The sequence below is a fragment of the Larus michahellis genome, chromosome 7, assembly GCF_964199755.1.
Source record: "Larus michahellis chromosome 7, bLarMic1.1, whole genome shotgun sequence".
Classification (NCBI taxonomy): Eukaryota; Metazoa; Chordata; class Aves; order Charadriiformes; family Laridae; genus Larus; species Larus michahellis.
In genome coordinates, this window is record NC_133902.1 from 9,264,933 (window position 1) to 9,289,661 (window position 24,729).

Here is a 24,729-nt window from a genome sequence, read left to right on the forward strand (position 1 = left end):
AGCACTCCCAAGGAGTCTGGCAGCTGGGACGAGACTGAGCCTCTGATTTCACAGGGTACAGCTGGACCCAGCCAGATCAGATCACTCCCGTATGAGCGCACGGTGAATGTACTCACTCTCTTTCACAGCTGGGTGACCTAGCCCAGCACTCCACCCGGCCTCACCTTAGTGCAACTTTCAAAGACTTGGAGCCGTGATACTTGGAGCTGATGGCCAGCGCGTTCTCCAGGAACCGGAGGGATAGGTCGTACTCCATAACCCCATGGAGCACCAGGCCGATGTTGTTCTGCACAAAGAAGTCAAGCAGACATTCAGAAAGGCAAATTCAAACTACGCGTTTATTGCTTTGGAAATGCCAAGACCACAGAGGTGTTACACTGCTGAAAAGGCTGCGGCAGCCCCAAGTCCTCAGTGGATCTCTCCAGAGCATGTAACACAAGCCAGGAGGCCGTTCTCCCCTGTGGGAGCTGGGTCCAAACAAGTCAGACATAAGGGCAACACGAACAGGCTAAATTGAGGAATCTGTCCAAGGATTAGAGGCTCTTGAACCCAGGTCTCCAGCAGAGCTCCAGCCACAGAAGGTGGCCTTCCCAGCTAAAGAGTCAAACTCCTTTTTTCCCTTCTAACAGCGCTAACCGGCAGTAACCCAGGGAGGAAAAAGCAGTGCCTAAATGTTTATTTTAAATAGTCAGCACTACGGGCATTTTAAGGGCCAAGAGTTTTCGTAAAGACTAGAAACTTGAAGACTCTAAAAGATTACTTACATCTAAGAGTGCCATTTCTGGGTGATCCTCCCCAAATACCAGGAGCATGAGGTAGCGTGCACGGTACAGTAAGTTCAATGCTGTAGAGAGTTGGCTGTTTGCAAAGCAGTACAAAGCAAGGTGCATCTGCAACAAAAGAAGTAATCCAGCATTAATGGTTTTTACTTACCGCTCTGTAAAGCAAACTAATCTCTCCTTTCTACTCCCTTCCTCAGCTGCACACAAATAAAAGAACATCCTTTATGGTTAAAAAGGATTAACCGCTCGGAAAAGTCCAAGCCTGCTGGTTGATCTGCAGGCTCCACTGAGGTACCACATGAGACACAGTACCGAGGAAGTTGCTGAACTCTTTCATTTCAGTTTCTCTTACGCACCTCAAGGAATATTTCAAAATTGACCTGAACGTATATGATATTCTCATCGTGCTTTTCCGAGGGGATCCTTACTCTTTCTTCATTTTTGACATAAAAGAAACACTCAGCAGACAAAACCCCAAACTTCTACACTAAATAGGACAAATACTGACCATGCGGGACATTTATAATGCAAACACTTAGGTATTTGGTTTACAAAATAGTAAAATATAAAGCTTATGATGAAAGTGGAGGATTCTTGGAAGAACGCTGCAGAAGGAAGAACTACAACTGTTTTCTGGACGCAGACACAAATTTAGGCTCATAGAGTCCAGGTGGACACACGAGGTGCTGCTTCTCCCCCAGCACCCTGTACTTACGTATTCTTGAATCGTGTTGGGATGTTCAATACCCAGGACCCTCTCGCTCATTAGCACCGCTTTCTGCTGATTACTTAAGGCCTAAACAGAACAGAAGGCCCGTGAGCAAGTCACACGGTGCCGTGCACCGAAGCAAGCAAGCACAGGGAAGGAATAAGAGGAATAACCAGACCCTGCCCGAGCCCTTGCTTACCTCGGAATAATCTCCCATGATATAGTTGAGCCGAGCTAGCAGCCTCAGGCAGGCACAGATTTCGACATGCATAGCACCATACACATTGTTGAACAAGTTTAAGGCTTCATTGATGAGCTCACAGCCCTCCTTCAAGAAACCTGAAAAAAGTTATATTGATACACGTGTGTATGTTAAATAGCCCCTGACGCTAGTGAAGAAGCGCGTTGCCCACGAAGCGAGAGCAGTAGTGCGATACGTAGCCACAGGCCACCACCTTCTGTAAGGACTAAAACCGAGGAGAAGGAACTTGCTGCCCTGGTTCCATCCTTGTTCACGGTTGGTAACTTTACAGCAGGGGTGCGTTTTGGATGGTCTTGGAGACCACGATTCTCTACCAAAAGGGGGTGGGTGGGAGCGTGCTGGTGGAGGGCAGGGAGCCACACCACACATACCCTGCTCTTCCTTTTATCAGCAGTCGCCCCAAGAGGCAGAGGCATGTGGGGTCTGTACCTTGCTGAACCTTTGCTTGCCCGCTCTGGAAGAAGTGGAAAGCGTCTGAGGCTTTGGGGTTTACGTGCTTCACTACAGGGAAGATGTTGAGAATATCCTCTTCCGTGAAGGTGGGCTTGTGCCTGTTGTCAAAGTTGTACTCTTTCAGCAGTATCTAGAGGAACCGAAAGACCAGAGGTCACGGTCACCACTTTCACAGGTACTTGACAAAAAAAGAGGGGAAAGCGAGCCTTGAATTCCGCATGTGGATTCACGGTCAAACATCCCCAGTACCACTGCCTCAGGACAGAGTTTTGAAAAAAGGTCCATGTAGGTGTGCCACGGCACGGTCGTGACAGGAGCCCTGACAGGGGAACCACATCCAGCTGAACTCCCGCACCCCACAGAGGAGTGAGACAGCAGTGCTGGGGGGAAGGAAACCCCCGGGTTCTTCAAGCAAGGACAACCCTGAAGTCCCGCTCCGCTCAGCCAAGAGCGGCTTCTCTCTGGATGGGGAGAATACGCGTGCATGAACTTAAGATGGGAGTTTGGTTTGTCAGACAGAGTGAGCTACAGGAGCTGTATTCAGGCTGGCTAATCTTCCAAAGGACATGCACAGCAAGTTTACCCTAAAAGGGAACTGGATTAGAAATCTCTTTCCCCAGGGCTGGAACCTCTATTCCAACATTAACTCCACAAAGACCTTCAAGGGCTCGCATTGTCTGGCTGAAGGGTCGTCCCTTGCAAAGCAGCCTGCGCTTACTCTTCATTTTTCTCGGTATAGAACATGATGGGGAAGAGAGGGAAGACGTGGATCTTACTTGAACTCCAGTTTTGAGGGAGATTTCACGAAGCAGGGTGATTTTCTGTAGATTATACACTTCAGCGGCTTGGTCAGCGTTCTCACTGCAAAAAGCAGACACCAGCTTCAGCTCTGGGGTGAGTATCTGCCCAAGGACATCCCCCCATTGCGGAGCATCTGGCACACAGGTCCCTGTGCAGCTGGGCGCTAACAGAAACCAGTGACTGACATTACAGTGGTCCCTAACAGTCTATTAAAGCTTAGAGAGATGCACAACAGGACTTTTTACGGAAATCCTACGTGTGTTCTCTTCAAAGCTCACTGCAGAGCTAAGGTAAGAGTCTGAACACCTTCAGCTCATCGGCAAGAGTGAGCTGTCCCTGAGGTAAGGGATGAGCTCTGATTTAGCCAGCTAGTCATGGTTTTCCTCTTGGGCCACTTTGCTTGTCCTTCTGGTTTAACACCCACTATCTGCACCTTCCAGTGGCCTTATTCACCATCTCTGTTTCAGATACAGGAGAAGCTGTTCCTTTTCTGGAACAGAAACTCCCTTTAGCCTAAATCATTGCTTATATAGACGAATATATCTTTTGACTACGCTCCTTCAGCTCCTTGCCTTCTGCTCCCCTCTGCGCCACTAAGGAGAGGTTTCCCTTCCTGCTCTGGCTTTCCTAACTGCCTTTGCCTCACAGGTTTCAGTTACGCTTCCCCCCGCTGCCCTTTGCCTGATTTCTTTCCATTATAAGCCTGTAAAACTCCCTCAAGAGTACAAACATATTCAAACAGAAAAGAAGTCAAAAAGGCAGGTCCTACTAAAGAACAATAAGAGCTACGGACATTTGGCGAGATGCAGGCACAAGCGAGGGTAACTTGCTCTGCTTACCATTCAAGACTAAAATCGAAGTAGTTCTTTGCTTCTGAACAAATATTCTTCCAAAGCTCCTGAGGGGTCATGCTGGCCCATGCAGTATTATCAGCATTTCCAAGGTTTCTGTTTTTCCTTTTCTTATTCTTTTTCTTGGAGACCAGCTCATCAGCTGGAAGATGGGCAATGGGATTTGGGAAGGAGCTTAGAAAACAATTGAGGAAGTGGCTGATGGCTGCTGATAAACCTGACAGCTCCACACCCTGCAGTGAGACACCAAAATCAGTCATGGAAGACACCAGCCATCACACAGGCACTACTCTGACCCGAGTCGCACACACATCCAGTCCTACCAGAAACAGGAAGGTCTTCCAAGAGAGGAAGAGGAAGGCAATATTTGCAAGTGGAACTAGCACACACAGAATTATGTAGATATAAGAGATAAGTATATACCTACGAACACACACAAATATATAGTTCCGTTTTGGGCTGCTACCTGGGACAGACACACTAGAGCGCGTAAAGACGATTTTGACGCTGGAACAAAGCCAGGCCTATTGCTGCGCTATGTACGGACAGGTATATGGATGCACTAGCGGTTGCACAATTAAAAACACTTCTTAGAAGGCAAAAGCAACACTGTTTCAGAGGAAAATCACAAGCTGTGATTTCACTTTTAAAAGCCTTCAACATAATGAGTGAGAACCTGGGGAAGAAAAACATGAATGATTACTCTCTGGGAAAGTCATCTTCAAGTGGGAACTTGTTTTCCCTTACACACAGGCCTGTACCTATTTTAGCACTAATGAGACTGTACTTCCTGTTGCTAGGCAACCCGTATGAACTGCCTAATGAGAGAAGAGACACAAACAGCTCTGTTTGTGGGGAAAAAAGTCATTAGAGAGGACACATAAGGCAAGAGGTTAGACTGCAGGTCATACCTGGAGGTACGTCTTGAAGATGTGTTTAGCCGATCGAGTGATCAATTCGCTGATTCCTATTTTCTACCCAAAGGAATAAAGAACAGAGATTAAGAGTCAATCGGCAGTAACAATGAAAAATACACTTTACTTTTGAAGTGGGCTTTTATCAAGATCTGCAGAAGACATTCCCAGGTCCTTACCCTGCAGCTCAGAACTGCTTTGCATTTGACAGCACTCGTGGCACCAGGGAAGAGCCCCCTGCGCATGGTGACCACCCCACATAGCACAGCTCGGCTCTAACAGTGCTATAGATCCAAAGCCCTGATGGATCTTAGAAGCTTAAAAAAAATGCATGGCTTAAAATCCAACTGTTTGTTCCCTGCTACTGCACTTGGGAATCCCTGAAACACATCTCTATCACAAAGGACGCTCAAACCCTCTCGCATTATGAAAGCCATTAGGAATTTGGGAGCAAAACTCCCCATCCGTCACTTACAGGTCCTTCTCCCTCCTCTGTTTTTGAAGCTGTTTATTTTTACACAGAGAAAACGATTGGCCACATTGGAGTCTCTACAGGGTAAATTATGCCAGAGGTATTTTTAATTATCAGTCTGAAGTTAAGCTTGATGCTTACAAAAATGTGATCCAGCTGAGCACGGCCAGGGGTCTTGGTGATGAAGTTGATCACTTTGCCCAGATAACGCATGTTGATGCCCCTCTGGTGCATGGCCTCTGCTAAGGTAGCCCCATCCATCGGGAGCACCGTGTGATCCAGGCAGTCTTTGACCTGCAGGGTATGCGCAAACTTCAGTTACAGAGAGCAAATGTGAAGGAAAGAATTTCAATTTTTAAAAAAATTAAATAATAATAAAAAAATCTGACTAAGGAGGGAAAATAGCATTGCCTGACAGAGAAGGCCGTTTCCAGGGATGACATTTAAGTCACAAGCACAGAGCACTGATCAGCTGGAGCCGGGACTGCTGAGTGCTCCCTGCCTCGGGCCAGAGGCTCCACCACCGGCAAAACGGATAGATTCAGCCCAGAGAGTCTCCTCAGGAGCTCTGGTTAGTGCTGCCTCCGCTCTGCCTCTGGGCTGGGACTGCTGCTCTGGGATCAGCATGAAGGAAATCCCGAGCGGCCGCGGCCTCGAGCCCCGCAGGGGCATGGAGAGCCATTTCTGCAGCGCTAATGGGATGGCAACCGCCCAGCGCTGTGGGGTCATGGGGCACAGGACCGCTATTCCCCCTCTGCCGGTCGCACACACCTCTGTTACCTGGGGTTCAGGGTCGCCCCAAAGGCTGACGGCGACCCCAAGCAAGGCTCTTTCGGTGGGCGGAGTGCTGTAATACCAGAGACCACCACACTGCAGGGGCAAGGGGAACACTTGCAGAGGAGAGCTTAAAGCAGTTTGTGCAAGTTCCTCACCACTTGTACCGTTTCATACTCTTATGTCTCGGTGGAGAACGAGCAGCACTACACACTCCCAACAAGCACCGGGCAACTGAGGTGCGGACAGATCAGCAGTCACGCTAAACCAGCTCAGGCTTCATGGAACTCCCTGTGCAAAACAAGCAGCGGCCCCATGGAGCAGCGCAGAGGATTGTAACCGAGTGCTGAGCGTGCAGCGTCTGGAGTGACTGAGGAGAGCAGTGGGGACAGCGAGGGCGCTCAGCGCAGTTCAGCACAGACTTCCAGTGGTTTGCCTGAGGCCACAGAGGAACTCAGCAGCAGAGCAGGGACTCGGAGGACTCTGGCGCAGGCAATGAGAACCGCTTTCCCTTTGGCATGGTTTATTTAACTAATGCTTGTGGAACTAGCAGGCTAACCCTTCTTTAAGGGCCTCACAGTCACTAACTAAAAACATTTCCAATTAAAAGGCTACAGGGAGTTGTGTACGCTTAGCTGATAAGGGGACATGGCACTTGCATTTTACGTTGTGTTGCAGGGCTGATAAAGAGTCACTCAACCCACATCATGGAGTGACAGCAGTTACTCTCCGATACGCAGAGCACGGAGGACTGCCTGCTTACACACCCGACCTGTCACTTGCCCTCACACATGCTTATGCAGCATGTTGGGTTTATATATTAGTGTATCAACTATCTTGCAAAACAACAGTCACCAAGCCCTCTTCTGATTCACTCCCCCTCCTTTTTTTATTTAAAGACTAAAGAGCTGGTCTTAAAGGTTGACTTAAATGCTGACTACAAAACTAGTGGATTCATTGTTCAGAAGAAACTTTCCAGCACGGAAAATCCCCTCCTACATAAGACCAACAGCTCCTGAACCTCTTGGAGTGGAGATCATCAATTCTACCCTCCCAGTTACAGTGCCTGCTGTAACACACGCATTAGCCGTCAATTTAGAGAGCACCTTGAGAAGGAAAAAAGCCGGTATTTGCTATCTAGCCAGCTGCGTGGGTAAGCATCCAAAAGGCTTAAGACTTACAGAGGGAGTTTATACAATAGATATTAGTAAGAACAATTTCTCAGTTCACTCCAAATTATTAATCACCAATTGAGTCACAATCAGGGTCAGATAATACAATAAGTTGTGCGGCATGCCCAGGGCGAGGGAGGATGACTTATGTGGTCTTTAGTGTCCCAAACTCTTAGCAATAGCTGTTAATTACTAGTGCCAAAAATTCATTGTCGGACTGAGGTGGCAAAATTAGGCCATGATGTAAGATGGGAAATGGAAACCCCCTTTTTTTGCTTGCACCAAAGATGCTTGCGCTGTTCACCGCACTTCACCACGGGTGCCAGAACTCGGCTGCCAGCAGAACTCAGCACTGAAGCTGGCGTGCCGCCCTGTCAGTGCTCGCTCAGAGCGGCCAGGCTTGAGGCAAGAGGGGACATTGCTGCTGGTCCTCGGTTCCTTACCAAACCTGGGATCTGGCACGACAGCAAGAACGCAGCAGCATCCTTCAGCAGCTGCTTCTGATCCTGCACCTCCTCTTTGCTAGACTCGGGAAAACGAACACCTAGGAGAGTAAAAGAGAAAAACATAAACCACACATAAACCAACTCAAAGAAGAAACAAGTCATATACAGAAAGCATGTAGTAAGAGCAGGTAAAAAGCCGACATGATCGTCTCCCTGGAATTAAAGATGCTTCTTCAAGAACTCGTCTACTCTACAACATGTTTCAGCGGAAAGGCCATTAGCTGCTCTGCTTGGTTAGTAGCTGTGCTGTCCTTGCCCACTCACATTCACTCTTAACGCAGCTTTTAAAAGCCCAAATTCTGCTCTTTATCTGGTCCATTCTACCTATTGCAAAGTGCTGCGTACGCTTCCAGTGCAGAAGAGCCAACTGGCTAGACTGGAGTGGGAACATTTCAGCAGATGGACCAGCAGATGCTGCAAGTGATAGAAACTCAGAGCCTTTTGCTTTTGCACACCAAAATTAAAATAAGGTTTTAAGTTCTAGCTGCAAAGTTTGTGCCAAAGCACTAATCCTTACCAGCCTTAGAAGATGCTTGGGTGTTTCAAAACACGTGCTCCTTCTGACACTTTTATTCCAAGCTAAATCCAACTACATGGCCATTGCCCTGCAATTTGCACGCATACAGCCTTGGCATTCACCCCCATAAACTCCCTGGCAGCTTGTTCCGTATTTCCAAATAAAAAAGAAAATACTGATTCCAGCCATGGAAAGCTACATACAACGCCCGTGACTGATGCATGCATTTGAAAGGGCACTGTGACCTGCTTACCATAACATTACTAAAACAAACCCTGCTTCTTCACTGAGGATGCAACATTAGTCATTCACCTACAACTGCTGGTTTTTGTGTAAACTACTACATTAGGATCAAATTTAATTTTTTTCCTCCCTCTGCTTCTTTTCATGTGGTCTGGCAGCTGGGATGCCGGAGAATCACAAGAAGATTCTTGGCAGCCATGTGCAGACCTCCCCTGAGCGTAGCGGTGGGAGACAGCTTACTGCCTGCATTTGGTAGCTTGAGCATGGCAATCAATTACGCTTTTTCTCTTTTCTCTACCTTTGTGCTTCACGGAGAGGCCTGCGCCATGCCCAGCCAGGCAAAAGCCAGCAATATTCTTAGCTACAGAAAACAATTTTTTGTCTGTGGCTGGCTGGACACAGCAATCCCCTGAAGGAGGACTAAAACCAGCTCTTTGTACACGTACCTGGTGAGAAAATATCTGGGTTAAACCGAATGTCAAATGACGTGTCGCTAATGGAGCCTACAGCCTTGCACGCATTTCGAATCACTTCTCTGCTTTTGGGATCCACTGGAGCAGGAAGAAAAGTAGAATACAAATGAATGTGGATTTCAGAAAATGACAAGCCTAGCTACTAAATTAAGAGAAAAGTTTTGCTATTAAAAGCAGCAACGATGGCACATTCTGCAGAAATCCATTATAAAAGCAATCAATTGTAAGCCGTTTGGAAAGGAGGCTGGCTGCAAAATGCAAAGCCTGAACAAGAGCACATAAAATGACCCAGAAAACCCATCTACTGCCACCCCTCAAGCAAAGATACTCAGAAATCCGAGCCCGGGATTCCCAAAGGTGTCTGTGCATTGCACGCTCCCAGCCCTGCTCCAGCCCGCTCCCCTCCACCCGCCCTGAGACTCCAGCGGTCCAGGCCCGTTGCCCCCCCAGGCCAGCCTGCTGGCCAGGCTCTCCCTCAGCCCCGTTGCCCCCCAAGCCAGCCTGCTGGCCAGGCTCTCCCTCCTGCGGCAGAGCTGATGCGCTTGCTGCAGCCAGAGACACTTGCCCACCGACCCAGCCGGCCCCCAGGGTGACTAATTCATTAGTGTGTGAGCAGCTCTGTGCAAAGAGCCAAGACAATATTGACAGAAGCAGCCAGTGCTCGTCCTGTTTAACAACAAATAATCACCCCGACCACCCCCAGGCTGGCACAGCTCCCACCAGTGACACAGCCCACCAGCAAAGGGCAGGTGGCCTGCGCTGCTTCTGGTGCCGAGGATGAAATACCTGTTCCATCATCAGATGCGATGGTCTCAGCAAGCTCTTTCACCTGATCAAGTCCAGTCACGTTATCCTCTATTTTACCATCCTCTGACTCAGACTTCTCGCTGTCTGCAGTACCATTCTCCGGAGAGGCGCCATTTTCCAGTGCACCTGAGTTCTCCTGCTTATTGGCTTTCTGCTGCATCAGCTGCAGCGCAGCCAGCTTCATGAATAAGAGATACCTACAGTAAAGGAAAAGAAGAATTCAGCACAGCGGGAGAATCCAAGAGGATCACCGCTGCTCTGTGAGAAAAAAACCTTGCAAAGTTAGTATTATAGACCATACAGTTTCCCTGTGGAAAGGCAAGATGTACACCCTCTTCCCACGAGCTTTCCAAAAAATCAAAGGAGTGCACATTAGTTTATTGGAAGAAGCAAAAAAAAAAAAAAAAAAAAGTGGGTTTTCATTACCCATCACAATGGGAAACTAATCTCCTTGCAGTGGTTACAAATTGCTTTCCACATGCAGCATCATGAGACAGCTCGGGAAGGCTCTCACTGCCAGATGCACAGGGCTCCTCCAACACAAACCTGCCACAATTTTGCCACGAGACCTTAGCGAAGAGGCCCAGCCTCTGCTAGCCAAGGAGGAGCAGCAGCACCCTACGGCCACGGTCCTGCAGGCTGCTGGTCTGGAAGCTCTCCCAGGGAGCAGCAAAGCCTGCCTGCAGGCACGTGGCACAACTGGGACGGGCGCTGGCTGCAGAACTGGTTGCTCAGTGGGCAGGGCTCCTCCGTCAGCAACCGGAGGGCTTGTCTTCCCAGCAAGTGAAGCACAGGCTCTGACCATCTGTGATAGCAGAGCACCTGCAGCCCTTCACATCAGAAGCAGGAGCATCACCAGCACCATGCGGCCACACCACACGATTCTGACTTGTCCTGCTCCCTGAGCTCCCACTTCCTCACCTGCACTGGGTGAACCCAAACACCAACTCATCCCACCACAAAAGTGCCTACAGCAGTTCCCATAGGTAACTTTTTTCCACCCTCTAGGAAAAAAAGGTAGCATTCAAGACATCTGGAGCCTTAAAAAGAAGCATAAAGCCTTCCTGTTCCCTATCCATCAAGAGCGCAGGGTATCTGCAAGGAAAGAGGAACTTCTAAACACTTGGACAGGAAACAACAAAAGCAGATCTGGAGACTAAAATGCAAACCACCTCTTTCCCTGGCTCCCTGTAACCCTGTCAGAATCCCTACTGTTTTCGCCTCTCATTAATTAAGTTTCTGTAATTGCACCTGCACAACCAAGCAATGGGGAAGTTAGCTGCCCGCTTCTGGGAGCTCTGTTGTGATGTCCCTGGGACAATGCAGTGTGGTCCCGACTTGGACCATTACCAGTTGCGGGTGGAGGAAGGGAGGAGCTCAGCTCACCTGTGTTCTACAAAGGCATCAACAAGCTCTTGCCGGAGACAGCAAAGCTTGTGTCTGTGCTGCTTGGGGAACCCCATTTTCTTACATTCCTCTGGCATCTCCTCCCCTTCAACAGGCAGGAAGTTTAGATCTGGAGGGAAAGTGCGGAGCAGGTCCAAGATGTAGTGACGCCCATCGTTGCCAATAATGCCTTTGCACTCCACCGAGGAGCACAGCTCCACCTCCTCATTCTTGTCATTGAGGACTTTGTGCTTCTGGATCTTAAGCGGCCTGCTGGTCTTCTCCAGCAGCTCCAGGTACTTGGGATGCGAGACAACTGTCTTGCCAAAGTCTATTGACCCATAGATGACGCTCTGTTCCTGCTCCCGTTCCAAGATGCCAGGAATAATAGACTGAGCTGTCACCCTGTAACCTCTGTAATCCACCACTACAGTCCCCAGCGTGTACAGCCCTTCTACATCCACAGCATTATAGGTCCGCACACCATTGAGATCATTGGTAGGAGCTACGTAAGCAGCAACATCTCCGCCAAAGTCCTTGTAGTGGTCACGGACGTCAAAGCCCAGGCTGAAGAAAATGTTGTTCCAGATGAACATCTGCATCTTGGTCTCTTCACTGGGGTTGATGGCCATGACATTGCCATCAATGACAGCCATAGCACCTCTTGTTGCTGCTGCAGTGAAGTCGCTGTGAACCTGGAGGCAGGTGGAGAGAAAGCTGTGTAAGGAAGGGCTCCCACCCTCCCACCAGCACCTTGCTCTCAAAGCTCCCCGCAAATTTCTCCTTCACTCCTCTGCTCCTGATAGCCTGACAGCAGGCAGATCAGCTGGCTTTTACTTTTATGAACCTGGCTAGTGGCTTAGCTACAAGCTCCAGGAGCCAGAACATTAGGGATCAGCACGGCTCAGACTCATTAGCTCTCTGCAGAGGAGAGCTTAGGTGTAAGCGTGTCTCCCCTCTTCCTTATCCACCCACTCAAAGGAGGACTGGATCAGACAGAACAGCAGAGGACTAAGAAGTGGCTGCCTCGGGGTCAGCAAGGAGACACAGGGTCAAGGAGCACAATTCTTCCCCTTGGGACTGGGAGCAGAAAGCAGACATGCAAGAGAGAATACGACCCCTTAGCTTACAAACGGGGATCCTCCTCTTGCAGTTTCTAAAGGGTAGCCCAGGTGAAGTGTCCAGAAACGATACAGGCAGCAGAGAAGGGGCTGCATGAGCAGATGCCTGCAGAGCCCAAAGTTACCTTGAAAATGGCTCGTTCTCTCAGCAGCCTCTCGGGCAGGTTCTTGCGCGGCAGCTCTCGCGTGGTCTGCAGCTCCTCGTTCCAGTCTCTGGTCTGAAAGAGTCAAAGCCTCGTGGGAAGCAATACATTGTGTGGGATGGGGCTGCCAAGTCAGCGTTTCTGCTTTACGAGGCATTTTGTGAGAGTAGGGAGAGGAAGGGGCAAGAATTCAGGCTGCCATGGAGTTCAGAGGAAGTGAATTAGCAGCAGGAATGAACACTCCTCGCGAGTGGACTTTATTCAACAGCACTTTGGGATAGACCTTACATTAGCCCAGCTTCTGCAGCGCTGGAGGGGCACGGTGCAGGTTTCATTAGCCAGCACACTGCGAAGTGGTCACACGGCAGGCAGACAGCCGCCCACAGGTAGCCCTGCACTGCTCGTGGCCTGCAAGATTTTATGCTACGAAGCTGCATGTGAAACATTTGGAATAGTTTGCTCAGAGACACAAGAGCTGTTCCAGGCCTGACTGGCATGGAGAAATGCTCTGCCTTCTGTGCAGTGGCACTTGTCGGAGCAGGGACACGGGATTTACAAACACCCGAGCAGAAGTTGCTCTTCTCAGAGCTTTACGTGCTCAGGGAGTTGCAGCCTGAGCAGCACAGCCCCTACAGTCAAGGGTACTGTCAAGAACAAGGACTCCCGCAAGTTTTCCCTTGAGGAGCAAAACTCTTCCACAAATACCAGAGGTCTACTGGTTAAAAGTTAACTGGTTCCCAGTGCAGCTGGCAGCAAAACTCTCGCCAGCGTTCTCAGGCAAAGCAAGAACAATACCTGTCCAGGTATGTGCTCTTCATAGCCCAGTCTAGAAGTATAAGCGTCTTCTGCTCGGACACAGTCCATGGCGTGTTCTGCTTGCGGAGCCGTCCAGCTGTACACTTGGAAAGGAGTGGCTATCCTTTCAAAAGGGTGTCTCTGAACCCTAGTTTGGGAGTGAAAACAATTAGGCATTTTCCAAAGGAAGATTCCTTTCCATTCTAAGAGAATTTTCCCTCTGCTGCAACACCAGCTTCTGACACACAACAGAACAAGACCAGGCCTCACGAGCAGCACAGTGGACTTTCATTAACAAGTACTATAGCCCATGATGGCTGACTGGCATGGGCAGCATCCCTCAGTGGCAGCCTGCAGAATTACCTGGGCTCTCCCCATCCCCCTTTCCCCAGTGTTATCCTCAGTTGTATCACCGGAGATCCCCATCACCCTCTGCATTCGGAGGGTGCCCACTCCCAGCGAGCCACCTCTGGCTCTCGGCTTTCACACCAGTCCATATGGGTTGCATTATAAAACCAGCCTACAGCACACAGCCGCTAATGAAGCGAAAAAGCAAGCTTCACCGAATGGCCTCTTGTGTAATCTGTCTGCTCCCAGCAGGTGCTGGAGTCTCATCTGTATTTACTTCTGGCCCAAGCAGCAATACAGAATAATAATTTTTAAATGGCCAGATAGTCACGGTGGCGGCTGGAGGCCACTGCTAATTTCCAGCCCTTGTCTAGTGTCATTTTCATCTTCTTAATGAGAGCAGAAGCAGAGCTCCTGAAAGCCACACAATGTGCCTGTCAATTTGCACCCTGCTGAGGCGAGGCAGTTCATTAAGTGAACTCTAAAGAATGACAGGCTTTTGCACAGGACCCACTGTCCTGGAGCAGAATAAATGGTCCCCGCAGCAAGGGCAGGAGAATAAAACAATGCATTATTGTTTGGGGGTTTTTATTATTATTATAGGAGTTAAGAGGAAATTAGAGAAACTGAACATGCATGGACATGTTTAAAATAATTATTCTCTCTCCACCACAAGCCTACGCAAAGCTCTCATGTGTTACTTTCCCTGATATTTTATGGTTCAGTCTCCTTTTTGGATGCAGGGGGAAGTACCTACTGATCGGGTTACCAGCCCAGTGCTGCCATAGCATGTGGCCACGCTTCATTTTAACTCTTTGCTGCCTGGCTAGCTAGGAAGTCTTCAAGTCTCCCAGGAGGCAGGTAGCCAACGTGCAGGCTCAGCGAGGGGAACCACATCTCAGGAGCTGGTCAGCACACCAGCAGTCTCCCTTGTGTAAACGCTGCAGCCCATCTCTGGACTTTCTTCCCCACTGCGCAAGTTGCCCCTTGCGTTCAGTTTCTCGGCAGGGACAGAGTGCGCTGAATTCCAGGTAAGCCCCACAACCGATACTCCCACAGCAATGGAAAGCTGTCATGCCCCCGCCCTTTGCTTTAGGCAGAACCGAAATCTCTAAGTCTACATGCTGTAAGCAAGAGTCATCGGGAGCTACAGCCAAGAGATACCACCTGGTGGATGAGGGTCAGGACTCTGGGCTTCCGCTGGCCTCTGGTACTGTCGTGCTGAACAACAGCAGACAAGCCACACCAGCTCTGACAGCTCCGTGTTTCGAGCAAGGGAAAACCAGTTACATCAGGGTGCTGCCACGACATTAAGTCAGGTGTTTTGGGGTCCTCGCTGCACAGACCCGCATGTCCCAGCCACCCCACCACTACAGGAGCTCAGAGAAAGCAGGCATCCAGCTCCCACAGAACCAGCCACGCAGCTGGGCCTCACCAACCAACTTCACAACAGACTACCTGAGGCAACTACAGAGAAAAAAGTGCTGCTACCGTTTCTTCTGGAGAGCAGAGAAGTTTTTTTTGAAGGTAGGGCTGATCTGGTTAAGTAGTTCCACCAAGGAATGACTGAGAAAACTGGGGTTTGCAGGTTTGGGATTGAAGTTGTACGCAGTAGACCTGCAAGAGAAAAAGAGACATGAAGTCACAAGCTGTTGTCACACCTGAGACTTCCCATACCCTAGGAACCCGGTACATGAACACTTGGTCTCCCGGATCCTGCACTCAGATACAGTTATAATTCACATATAAGGGTATTTAAAACACGCAGTTATGGTTGCCCCCAGGCCATTATCTGCACTGCGGGATGAAGGCCACCCAGAGATGTTTCTGAGCCGATGGCTGCTCAGGTACAGAAGGGTTCATTGTTCTGAAGTTCTCTCCTGCCCACCCCCAACTCAATAGGTCTCCGTTACAGGCTGCTGGGCTGGATGGACCCTGCACCTCCCTCATGAGCTACTCTGACGGGCACAGGCAGAGTGCCCCCCAGCGCAGCCACTCAAACAGTCTCTCATAGGCACTACTGAAAAAAAAAAAAAAAAAAAAAACCACAACACAACCAAAAAACACCAAAAAACCCCTAGTCAAATCCGTGCCCAGCTCAGGAAGTTCTGACAGGCTGCGCTTTTGCTTTAGGGCAAAATGAGATAGTTGCAATGGTCAGGAAGGAATTCCCTCCCAACTCAAAATGCTCCAATTAGCTGATGACATTATGGGATGGTTTAAACTTTCCCTAAAGCATCAGGCATTTATCCACTGTGAAGAAATGGTACCTGGCATAACTGAACAGCCCAATCCAGTATAGCAACTCTGACAAACCCATGTAAGCAGTGAATTAAAATAGGCTATTTTCCACAAAAAGAAAAGTAGCAGTTGTTTGTTCGTGGGTTCTTTTCCAGTTAGCAATCGCAAGCTCCCTGCTGCGGGACAGGACAGGAGGAATCTTAAGTTACTCACTGATTCAAGTAAAATCCTCGAGTGGATGCAGTGATACTGACGTGCCGATCCTCCACCGTGATGACATACAAATACATGAGGTCCCCATGCATTTTCCGATTACCAGGTGGAGGGTTCCAGCCACTCATCGTCAATACCTTTAGGCACTGCAAAGGCTACAGAAGAACACAACAGAAGAAAGTCCCGTCAGCAAGAATTAATTCCCTTAAGTTACAGAGCCACTCGACATACATGCCAGATTTTTTACCTTTTACCTGCAGCCCTCACTTGCTTACAGAAACAGAGCTTACAAAAAAAAAAAAAAAAAGGTCTCAAGAGCATAACCTTCCTCGAGCCAATTTGCAGTCCGCTAATTTGTCTCAGTTTGCTGCCTTTCACACCGTAAGACACAGGTAAAAACAGACACCCTGGGCCTTTGGGCTGCACAAGGCATGGATTTCTTGCTGTACTGGTTTTCAAGTGGCAGCTTCTAAACCGGAATCCAAGTGGGAGGGTATGGGAAAACTACGGGTAATTTGTAGCAATCTGCAGATCCTGCCTCCAGGACTTTGCAGAGAAATGCTGCTCTCCCTTCCCGGCCACCCCTCCCAACAATACTGGCCATTTTACACTCCGCAGGTGTCCAGATGGGGTGTCCAGTGTTTTGCACACAAGCTCTTGGACTTTATTCTTTTGGCTAAGCAGTGCTATTCCAGCACTCATTAAGCATCAAGCAGAGCAAATCCCAAAGTCCACTTCAGTGCAGCTTTCAATCCCTGAACACCAGTTTGCTGCAAGGAATGTGCCAATAGCTGTTTTAATGACACAGGAGAACTCTACCTTCCAGTCTCTGTTCTGGGGCTGAAGGGCACACAGGGGTCTCTCTTTGCTACCTGGCAGGATATGTTCAGGAGGGGTGCAGTCAATTTGTTCCATTTCGGTACCTTTTTTCTTCCGTTTGCCACTGTCTAGAATGGACAGAGATAGAATGTCAGTGCTGAAAAATGCAGCATTCCCTCCTCCAGTAATTACTCAAGGAGGAATGCAGAAGTGCTCCGAGTGTTTCTCTGCACTCCTGAATGATGTGGGACGGCTGATTGTTAATGATGTGTTTTAACAAAGCAAGGAGTCAGGGGAATGAAAACACTGACCACACCAGAGAAGCCTTTTTGCCCCGTACCTCCCAGGTCTCCTTCAGTGAAGACACTCAGGAAGGACAATGAATTACAGTCCACGCCATTGAAAGCATCTGATGGGTCAAGACTCTTCAGAAGGTCCCGAATGTGACGCACGTGTATCCTGGCTTCTCGCACGGTGTATGGCTCTGATGAGCAAAAGGGGAGGAAAGAAACTGGAATTACACAGTCGCTTACTCCTTTGGCACACAGGTCTCAAAATGGAACCACAGGAAAGGGCTGCCAGGTGGCCAAAACCACTCCCTATGAAACCCTCACTCATCCCCTCCCGAAGTGGGAAGAAACTTGCCTTCCACCACTTTCAGCAGCGAGCCCTCCTGCAGTCCTTCAATAGTTTTCAGCTCAGCAAAGTTATCGAGGACATTGCCATCCAGCTGCAGAGAGAAGCAAGTCCGATGGCAGGTATCCTCACGGTCCATTAAAACTTGGTGGATTTCTTGCACCATCTCTTGAGGAGAGACCTTAAGAAGGGAAGAACCCAGACAGTTATTCTCAGTCCTCACACATGTTCTTGCCAAACTTTGTCTCTCTGCTGCAGAATCAAACACCTTTTATACCTCTCCAGGCTTGGAAAGGCAGGCTCTAGCTCTCCCTCCCAGGATGATCACTTCTGTCCCTGCTGGGAGGGCGCTGCCACCTCTGGCAGCACCAGCTCCATCCCACACAGCTTGGCACCCGGAGGTGTCACAGCCCAGCACTGTTCTGAGCACTCTGCATGGGACAGAGATGGCAGAGAGGGCAGTGAAGGAATAGAAGGTGGGGGGGGAAACCAGGGTCTCTTTCCTTATCCATTCACACCGCATGTTTGTGGTGAGGCTTTGAACGATGCACATGGAAGACAAGCCATTTCCTTCACTTGATCTGCCGCAGTATCTGCAGGGCGGCGTGGCATGTCCACACCAGTGCCACACCTCCAGGGCACGCCGCCTGCGAGCCCGTGACACAAGAGACTGCCCCGGCTCGTGCAGCGGGGCTGCTCTCCTACCTCCCTGCGCTGGCTCCGGCACCGCTGACACTGCTCGCAAGCGAGGAAGGCTCAGGGTAGTTTACATAAGCTGCTGTAAACAACATGGCCTGCTATTATTAGCCTATTAAAACTATCAGCCAAGGGGATTTAAAGGAGAAAAAAGCTAGGCTGAGATACAGCTAGTTTCATGGGGGATGTAATTTCACTGCACTCTCTGCTAGTCTTGGGGAGATAAGACTTCCCACTCAGTTTAGACTCCTGACGCCTCCCCCTGAAATTAGAGATACTTCATCCAAATGGTTTTCAGTGAAGTATCAGGCTAAATCAGAGTATCAGCTAGGCATGTCAAAGCCCGTCCGGGTCTGGCAGCACATGCCGTTGTCCACATGACACACGCAGAGCTCTCTCTGCAGAGGGGAAGTGGAGACTGCATCATTCCCTTGATCTTCAGGCTCGTGCTTGAGCTCCCTGAGCTGTGCTAGCGCCTGTCCCTGTACCAAACCCACGTTAGCCCGAAGGAGCATCATGCCAAAACTGCCAGGCAAGCAAGGGATCTTCCCTTCCTGAGAGCCAGACCCAGAAATCATATTTTCACACCCCTCCTTCAAAACAGCCCAGAAGGGGGAAGGCCATTTCCCCATGCTCAGCTCCGTGCCTGAGCCCTTCTGTGATGGACAAGGAGCAGCTACACCTCGGCTAATTCCCCCTTCCCTTGCTCCACACCTGGAATCCGGAGCAAGACACCCTCCTCACCCTTGCAAAGCCTCAGCAGGCCTGTGCCAGGCAGCCTGCTGCTCACGTCTCCTCTTCCTTCCTTTTTCTCTAGGAGCCGCTGGTCAGGCAGCTTCTCTCCTGCTCCCTCCATGCTTTTCTGCCTCCTTCCCCACTTAATCCCATCGGAGGACAGATATGTCAGGGAGCGGTGACCAGCCTGAAGGTACTGTCCAGGCTGTGGGGGCTAACGGGGGCCTTTCCAGGCACAGTCCCCTGTCCCCTTCCCTGCCTGGCTGAAGGGACAGTGCTGCGTGTGCCCTGGCTCAAACGCTTCCCGCCTCCTCCTCAGTTCCCTCCCCAGCCAGCAAAGGGAGGTACCTGCAGGGAAAAGGGCTCTATCCCTGGCGCGTAGATCTTGACGGTAAATCCCGTGTCCTGTATGACAATGACCTCCTGGTCGTTCCCGTCTTCTCCCGGGTCAGCCTCTTCGTGACCGTTCTGCCTGGCATCCTTCTCGCCCTTGAGGCTCTCGTGTGGGCCACTGCCATTCATCAGTGCCACGCCAGACGGGTGTTCTGGGCGAGAAGAGAGGGATTTAGACAAGGTTTGAGCAAACGGACTGTCCTCTCCGAGTGGCTGGAGAGACTGGTTCGGACAACACCACCGTCCTCTGGCCAACCCAAACGAACCAGGGGTTAAAAGGCAGCAAGCGTTTCATTCTGCACTTGATGTTTACTAGACATAGGTGTGCCAGGCCCTTCCCTCCCTTCGCCTCACAGCATAATTAACACACTCTCACTCGCCTGCGGGGTTTGCATCTTCCACAAACCCTGTGCGGAGAGGGGAGGGAAGGGAAGGGAAGCAAGAAGGATGGGTCAGTGTACAACACATTCAGCTTGGTCTTAAGAAGCCTCTTAATTAAAAGAGATGGGTGTGTGGTGCTTTGCGGCCCGGAGGCAGCTGTAACCTCTGCACCAACATGTTACACAGCTCCAACATACCTCCTGGTACGCTACTGCTCCGCCAGGGAGCAGGGAGGGGAGGACGCAGTTGCATTGCTAAGCTGCGCGTCACGTGGGAGCCAGGTTACTCCACAGGCACACAAACAGCTCCCACGGCCCTGCCCACATCTGACCACCCTCTGCATTTCCCAAATACTTCGCAGAGATCCCATGGTGCCAGGGCGAGGCCTTGCCTAAGCAATTTTATTCAAGAAAACGGTGACGACATTTTAAGTGCTCATTTAGACAGATGCGTCACAGGGAAGGGGAGCTCTCTGCACCTACTTCACTGCTCCCGCAATGGTTTGTTTTCTTTTCCAATAAGGTAGATAGTGTCAGAGGGCCGATAAGATCTGGGAAGCTGCAGGTCTCCTAGAGCAGCCTATACCCACCAAACCGGGCTGGGGACCGCGCTGAAGAGGATACACTGCATTGTTGGACTGAGGTGCTGCCAGGGTAAGCTGGAGTCATGGAAAGAGCTGCTGATGACACCTGTAGAGAGGGAAGAGTCCCCCTTGTCCCCAGCCAGGAGCAAGGCATTGCTCCGATCCGCCCACCCCGGGCAGCGAGTGCCAGAAGGGAGGGGGCGTCGCGCCACATGGGGTGCGTTCACAGTGTCCTGTCCTGGACCCCCACCACATGTGGTGGCTCTGGCGTGGTGCTCCCGGCGTGGTGCTCCCAGCCACCCACTCACAGGCGGCGCAGATGGAGCGGTCTGGGGGCTCTCCTGGGCACCGGGAACAGCCTTTCTGAAAGGCTGCATGGGGTCAGGGCAGCTCAAGGCCAGGATAATGCCCGGAGGCTGCTGAGCACCAAGCTGCGGTCCTCCAGGCAGCTCCACCTGGCAGGTCTCTTTCCTCCTCCTCCTCCTCACCTCCTAGCAAGGCATCGGTCCCAGCCCCAGCTGCGCTCCAGGGGAGATGGCAGCTCAACCTCTGTCATTTCTGAAATGCAGACTGGCGCTGTGGCTTGAAGACCTAAAGCTATCACACCTAGTTCTTGCCTATCAGCCCCAACTGCTCCGGCAGCCCGGAAGAGTCACCCAGCCTTCATCACGTACAAGAACAGGGATGGAAATGCTGTATCCCCTCGCACACCTCTGGAGCACAATACGAGGCTGCAGCAACAAGCCCTGCTGAAGCGTCCCCGGAGAGTCAAACTCCTGCTGCAGACTATGCCTGCCAACAGCAAACCCACCTCAGAGACAACTGTCAAGGTTGAATCAGGACATGGTGAAAGAGCAAGAAACGGAAGAAAAGCACATCCGTTCCAAAAGGCAGCAGGTAGCAGAGCTACCTTTAGCAGCCTCTGCTGCCTCCAGCATCTCGGCAGCTGCTGCTCATGTTCCCTGTCACTTTGCGTATGTCCCTAACGCGAGCTGTTCATTTCTTTGACAGATGAAACCACGGGCATGCCAGACAAGAGGCCTGGCTCTAGCGAACTGCAATCATGCTAGAAAAGAGAAAGAAAAGCTCCACACAAGAGTGCCCCAAGAGACGTGGTTTCAGAAAAACCACGCCATGCCCAGAGGGCTGGGGAGAGCCCCTCGTCACACCCCACAACCGGACTGCCTGAACACGTGGGGACGAGGAGGGAGAGCAGAAAAGCGACCGCAGAACTGCTTCACCTGGGGCTACTAGTACCAGAGAGGACAACTCACCAGCTCCCGAGCCAGGCTTAGTCCAGTCCCTGGCCCCCAAAACGGCGCAGAATCACTGAACTTTTGCTCCTGCTCTAGCAGCCAGAAAGAGGAGGCAGAACTTGGCTACGAGGAAGGCTGCAGCACTGTCTGAAGACCCAGTAGCCCATCTTCACCCGCTGTGGCAGCCGCCAAGGGAAAAATCCAGGCACAGCTGCACCACCCCGAGACCCCCAATCTCCACCCATCCGTGACCAAGGACCTTTTCTGACAGACAGTGTCACAGACGCCAGGCTCGAGGTGCTGCTTACGAACAGTGGACTTGTGCTGGCAGCTGAGGTGTGGAAGGAGCAGCCGGTGGGATGTGCCAGCTCCTGTCTCTCTGCTCTAGTTTCCAGCCACGTCACCTGTCCTGATGCTCCGGCACTCTGCCCTGTGCCATGCTCCAGGCACACTCCTGTAGTCATGCTAAAGGCTTGACCGAGAATGCTTTCCAACCACCTCATCAGCAGCAGCGAGTTGGGCATTGAAGCTACTTCTGTACCACAACAGTTGGTAGGATACTCCTGAAAGGGACACTGTCATCTCTGAGTAAATGTGATTTTGGTTTGCCCTTTTTTTTTTTTCCCTAAGCAAGATCCAGCAGAGAATGTGCCTCCATAGCAAGCAGAAATTAACTGGCCAGCTCAGAGATGGAAGCGGGGAGGAGGAAAGCAGTGCATAGGGACTAACTAAACCAGAAGGAGACGGGCTTCACACGAGAGCTGAGCAACCCATGCACACGCTGGGCTCGAGCACAAACACCTTCAGCTGCAAAGCAAAGGAAGACAGGGAAAGCTTGCCTGCTGCAAGGAAAAGTCACCAACCAGGGCCACGCTTCTCCTTCTCCCTACTCAGGGGTATCAGATCCCCAAACTGCCGGTTGTTTCAGAAATCAGAGAACTGTTTCTTGTCTGCAGAAATACAACGTATTCACACCTTCTGCCCCTCTTTCCCTACTTGAGTGGTACAGCTCTACACTTTGCATCAGAAGAGACATGTAGAGGCAACACCTTCATGTCTCCTTACGCCAGAAGATCGAGCTCCAGCCAGCAGTGCCTTAAGTTTAGAAACAAAAGTTAAGCCTGGACCAAGAAAGAATGGCTGTCCAGCAGGTTAACCCTCTGATTTAAGGCCAGCAAAGGCTTTCCAGTGGGGGCTTTTACAGAATGGGTACGTTCTGATGGAAACAGCGCGTTTCGCTTCAACCCCAGCTGACGGCAGCGCAGGCGAGCGTGCCTGGAGGACGTGTTGGCCGCTGGGAGCTGACTCACCGCCTGTGCTCTCCCCAGGGGAAGCGGAGCTTCTCCCACCTGCCTCAAAGTGGCTCGCCGGTTCTTACCGCCTGCTGCAGACCGGCTGTGCTGCGGCCTCAGCGGTGCCGGCAGGGACAGCAAGGCAAAAAGCATCGGGCACTTGATTTCAGCATACTCAAGATGGCAGGAAGAGCAACAGGGACACCTGGAAGACACCTGCAGAGACCTCTCTTCTCTTACTCACTCTCAGTTCAAGCCCCAGACAGGCCAGTTGCAAGCTCTCACCTGCAGGAGAGCGCGCCATGCGATGCACCCCGGACGGTTCTGCGGAAGGCGGCTGAGTCACGGGGAAGCGATCCCACCACGCCAGGGGCACCACGAGCCGCTCCTCCGCATACTGCCCCGCTCACCCTGCTGGAGACAGAGCCAGGAGATCCCTTGGCCTCGAGATGCCGTGACCTCCAGGCTCCCCTGTTATACCAAGGAATGCAGCTGCATCCCAGCAAATACCCTCCTCCTCTCGGCCCTTGGTTTGTACCCACAGGCGCGTCTGAGGCTGCTAAGCTCCGGCTTGTGCTGGCTGGCAGCCGGGCTGTAACACGATGTTCTCATCGCTACTCGGAGCACAGCGTGAACAAACCCCGAGTGCACGCAAGACTAAAGCGTCAGGAGAACCGGCAAAGCAAAACATGGAAGAGGGGAGGAGGCAGCTCCGGCACCACCTCGCCGGGAGGATCAACTGCCTGACAGCAGCTCACATCTGGGAGAGAGGTTCAGCACAAGGATTAAGTTTCATCCTTGCACCTGGACAACAAGCACACACGCCAGGGTGACAGGCCCCACTTTAATCACAGTTCCTACTTACAGCAACCTGCACGGGTGGTGGGCACTTCGCAAAGCTCACCGGTCAGGACCCCAGCATGAAAGAGGGTGCCTGAATGTCGCTGGCTGCATACAGCGATAGCCAGGATAGAACATGGGAAGTGTTTGTTAATAACTAGTTAATGTTCAAACAAATCTTCTAAACCAAAGTTGGCCGCTAATTCTTTTTTCAAATGATCAGGTCAAAGAGACAGCAACGTTGTGTTCCTACAAGTTAGCCTGGTCTGGAGAGTGGGGGAAGCAACGGTACCAGACCCACGGACTGCCCTGTACAGGAGACCTTTCCTTCCCCACATTTAGTAACAATAGAGATTATCAGAGACATAGAAAATGAAAATTAAAACCCTACCTTTTCCATCACTGAGTTTAGGAGTGCATTTCTTATCAGCTCCAGTGTCACTCTGAGGGCTCAAACTCTGCCTTTCCCTCCTCAGAGGTATTTCGAATTCTGAGCAGCACAAGACAGTTTCCGCGCGGTCTCCCAGCCAGCCGTGCCTGCAGCCCCAGCACCCGCTGCTGCCACGCCGACGGGCACTCGGGGAGCAAGCAAGGCACTAACCCAGAAACCAAGCAACCAGCTCGGGTCAGTCACCCTCCACACCCCCTCATGCCACCAGGTGCACCAGAAGACAGCATTTGAGACCAAAATTCAGCCACTGCACAGGGACTGAACAAAACCAAGTACAGCGATAGAAAGGCAAAAGCCACTCCAGCTCCATTACCACTTGGTGCCACGCTGGAGCCGTGCTGTGCCAGTCCGTGGAGAAGCAGGAGAGGAGAAAAGCAGGATGGGGCCGAGCGGCTGCTGCTCTCCCATGCTGCAGCAACTGGCTGGAGCCCCGCTGCCCCCACAGCGCTGGGAAGATGTACAGAGCAAAAGAGGAGAAGGAACATCCCGTTCCTGAGCCCAGGGCAGCTGCGGAGCTGCTCCATCCCTGCAGCGCGGGCACCTCCTCCCACCCGCGCAGGGCTGAAGGGGGCCAAAGGCTCCGAGCAAACGCTGCTCCAAGCCCTCGCCGCCCCGCGCTCCTGCCTGCACTGCTGCAGGCCATGCCTGCCAGACCCGCTCCTGT

The 24,729-nt window shown here is 51.2% G+C and overlaps 1 protein-coding gene across 3 annotated transcripts in view; it reads right to left on the minus strand.

Moving 5' to 3' along the window:
- The window catches only part of CLUH (clustered mitochondria homolog), a 39,231-nt gene that overhangs the window by 5,023 nt on the left and 9,479 nt on the right, over positions 1-24,729 (minus strand). For all 3 annotated transcript variants that reach the window (XM_074595900.1, XM_074595899.1, XM_074595898.1), the window contains exons 2-22: positions 19,218-19,414; positions 17,448-17,619; positions 17,143-17,286; positions 16,803-16,930; positions 15,984-16,138; positions 15,021-15,146; positions 13,182-13,329; positions 12,369-12,461; positions 11,123-11,817; positions 9,716-9,933; positions 8,903-9,007; positions 7,634-7,734; positions 5,386-5,538; positions 4,770-4,832; positions 3,847-4,091; positions 2,983-3,067; positions 2,183-2,336; positions 1,691-1,830; positions 1,498-1,578; positions 765-890; positions 165-286 (exon numbers count right to left, since the gene is read on the minus strand). In XM_074595900.1, the coding sequence (XP_074452001.1) occupies positions 165-286; positions 765-890; positions 1,498-1,578; positions 1,691-1,830; positions 2,183-2,336; positions 2,983-3,067; positions 3,847-4,091; positions 4,770-4,832; positions 5,386-5,538; positions 7,634-7,734; positions 8,903-9,007; positions 9,716-9,933; positions 11,123-11,817; positions 12,369-12,461; positions 13,182-13,329; positions 15,021-15,146; positions 15,984-16,138; positions 16,803-16,930; positions 17,143-17,286; positions 17,448-17,619; positions 19,218-19,414 (3,451 nt within the window). The remainder of the gene's footprint in view (positions 1-164; positions 287-764; positions 891-1,497; positions 1,579-1,690; positions 1,831-2,182; positions 2,337-2,982; positions 3,068-3,846; positions 4,092-4,769; positions 4,833-5,385; positions 5,539-7,633; positions 7,735-8,902; positions 9,008-9,715; positions 9,934-11,122; positions 11,818-12,368; positions 12,462-13,181; positions 13,330-15,020; positions 15,147-15,983; positions 16,139-16,802; positions 16,931-17,142; positions 17,287-17,447; positions 17,620-19,217; positions 19,415-24,729) is intronic.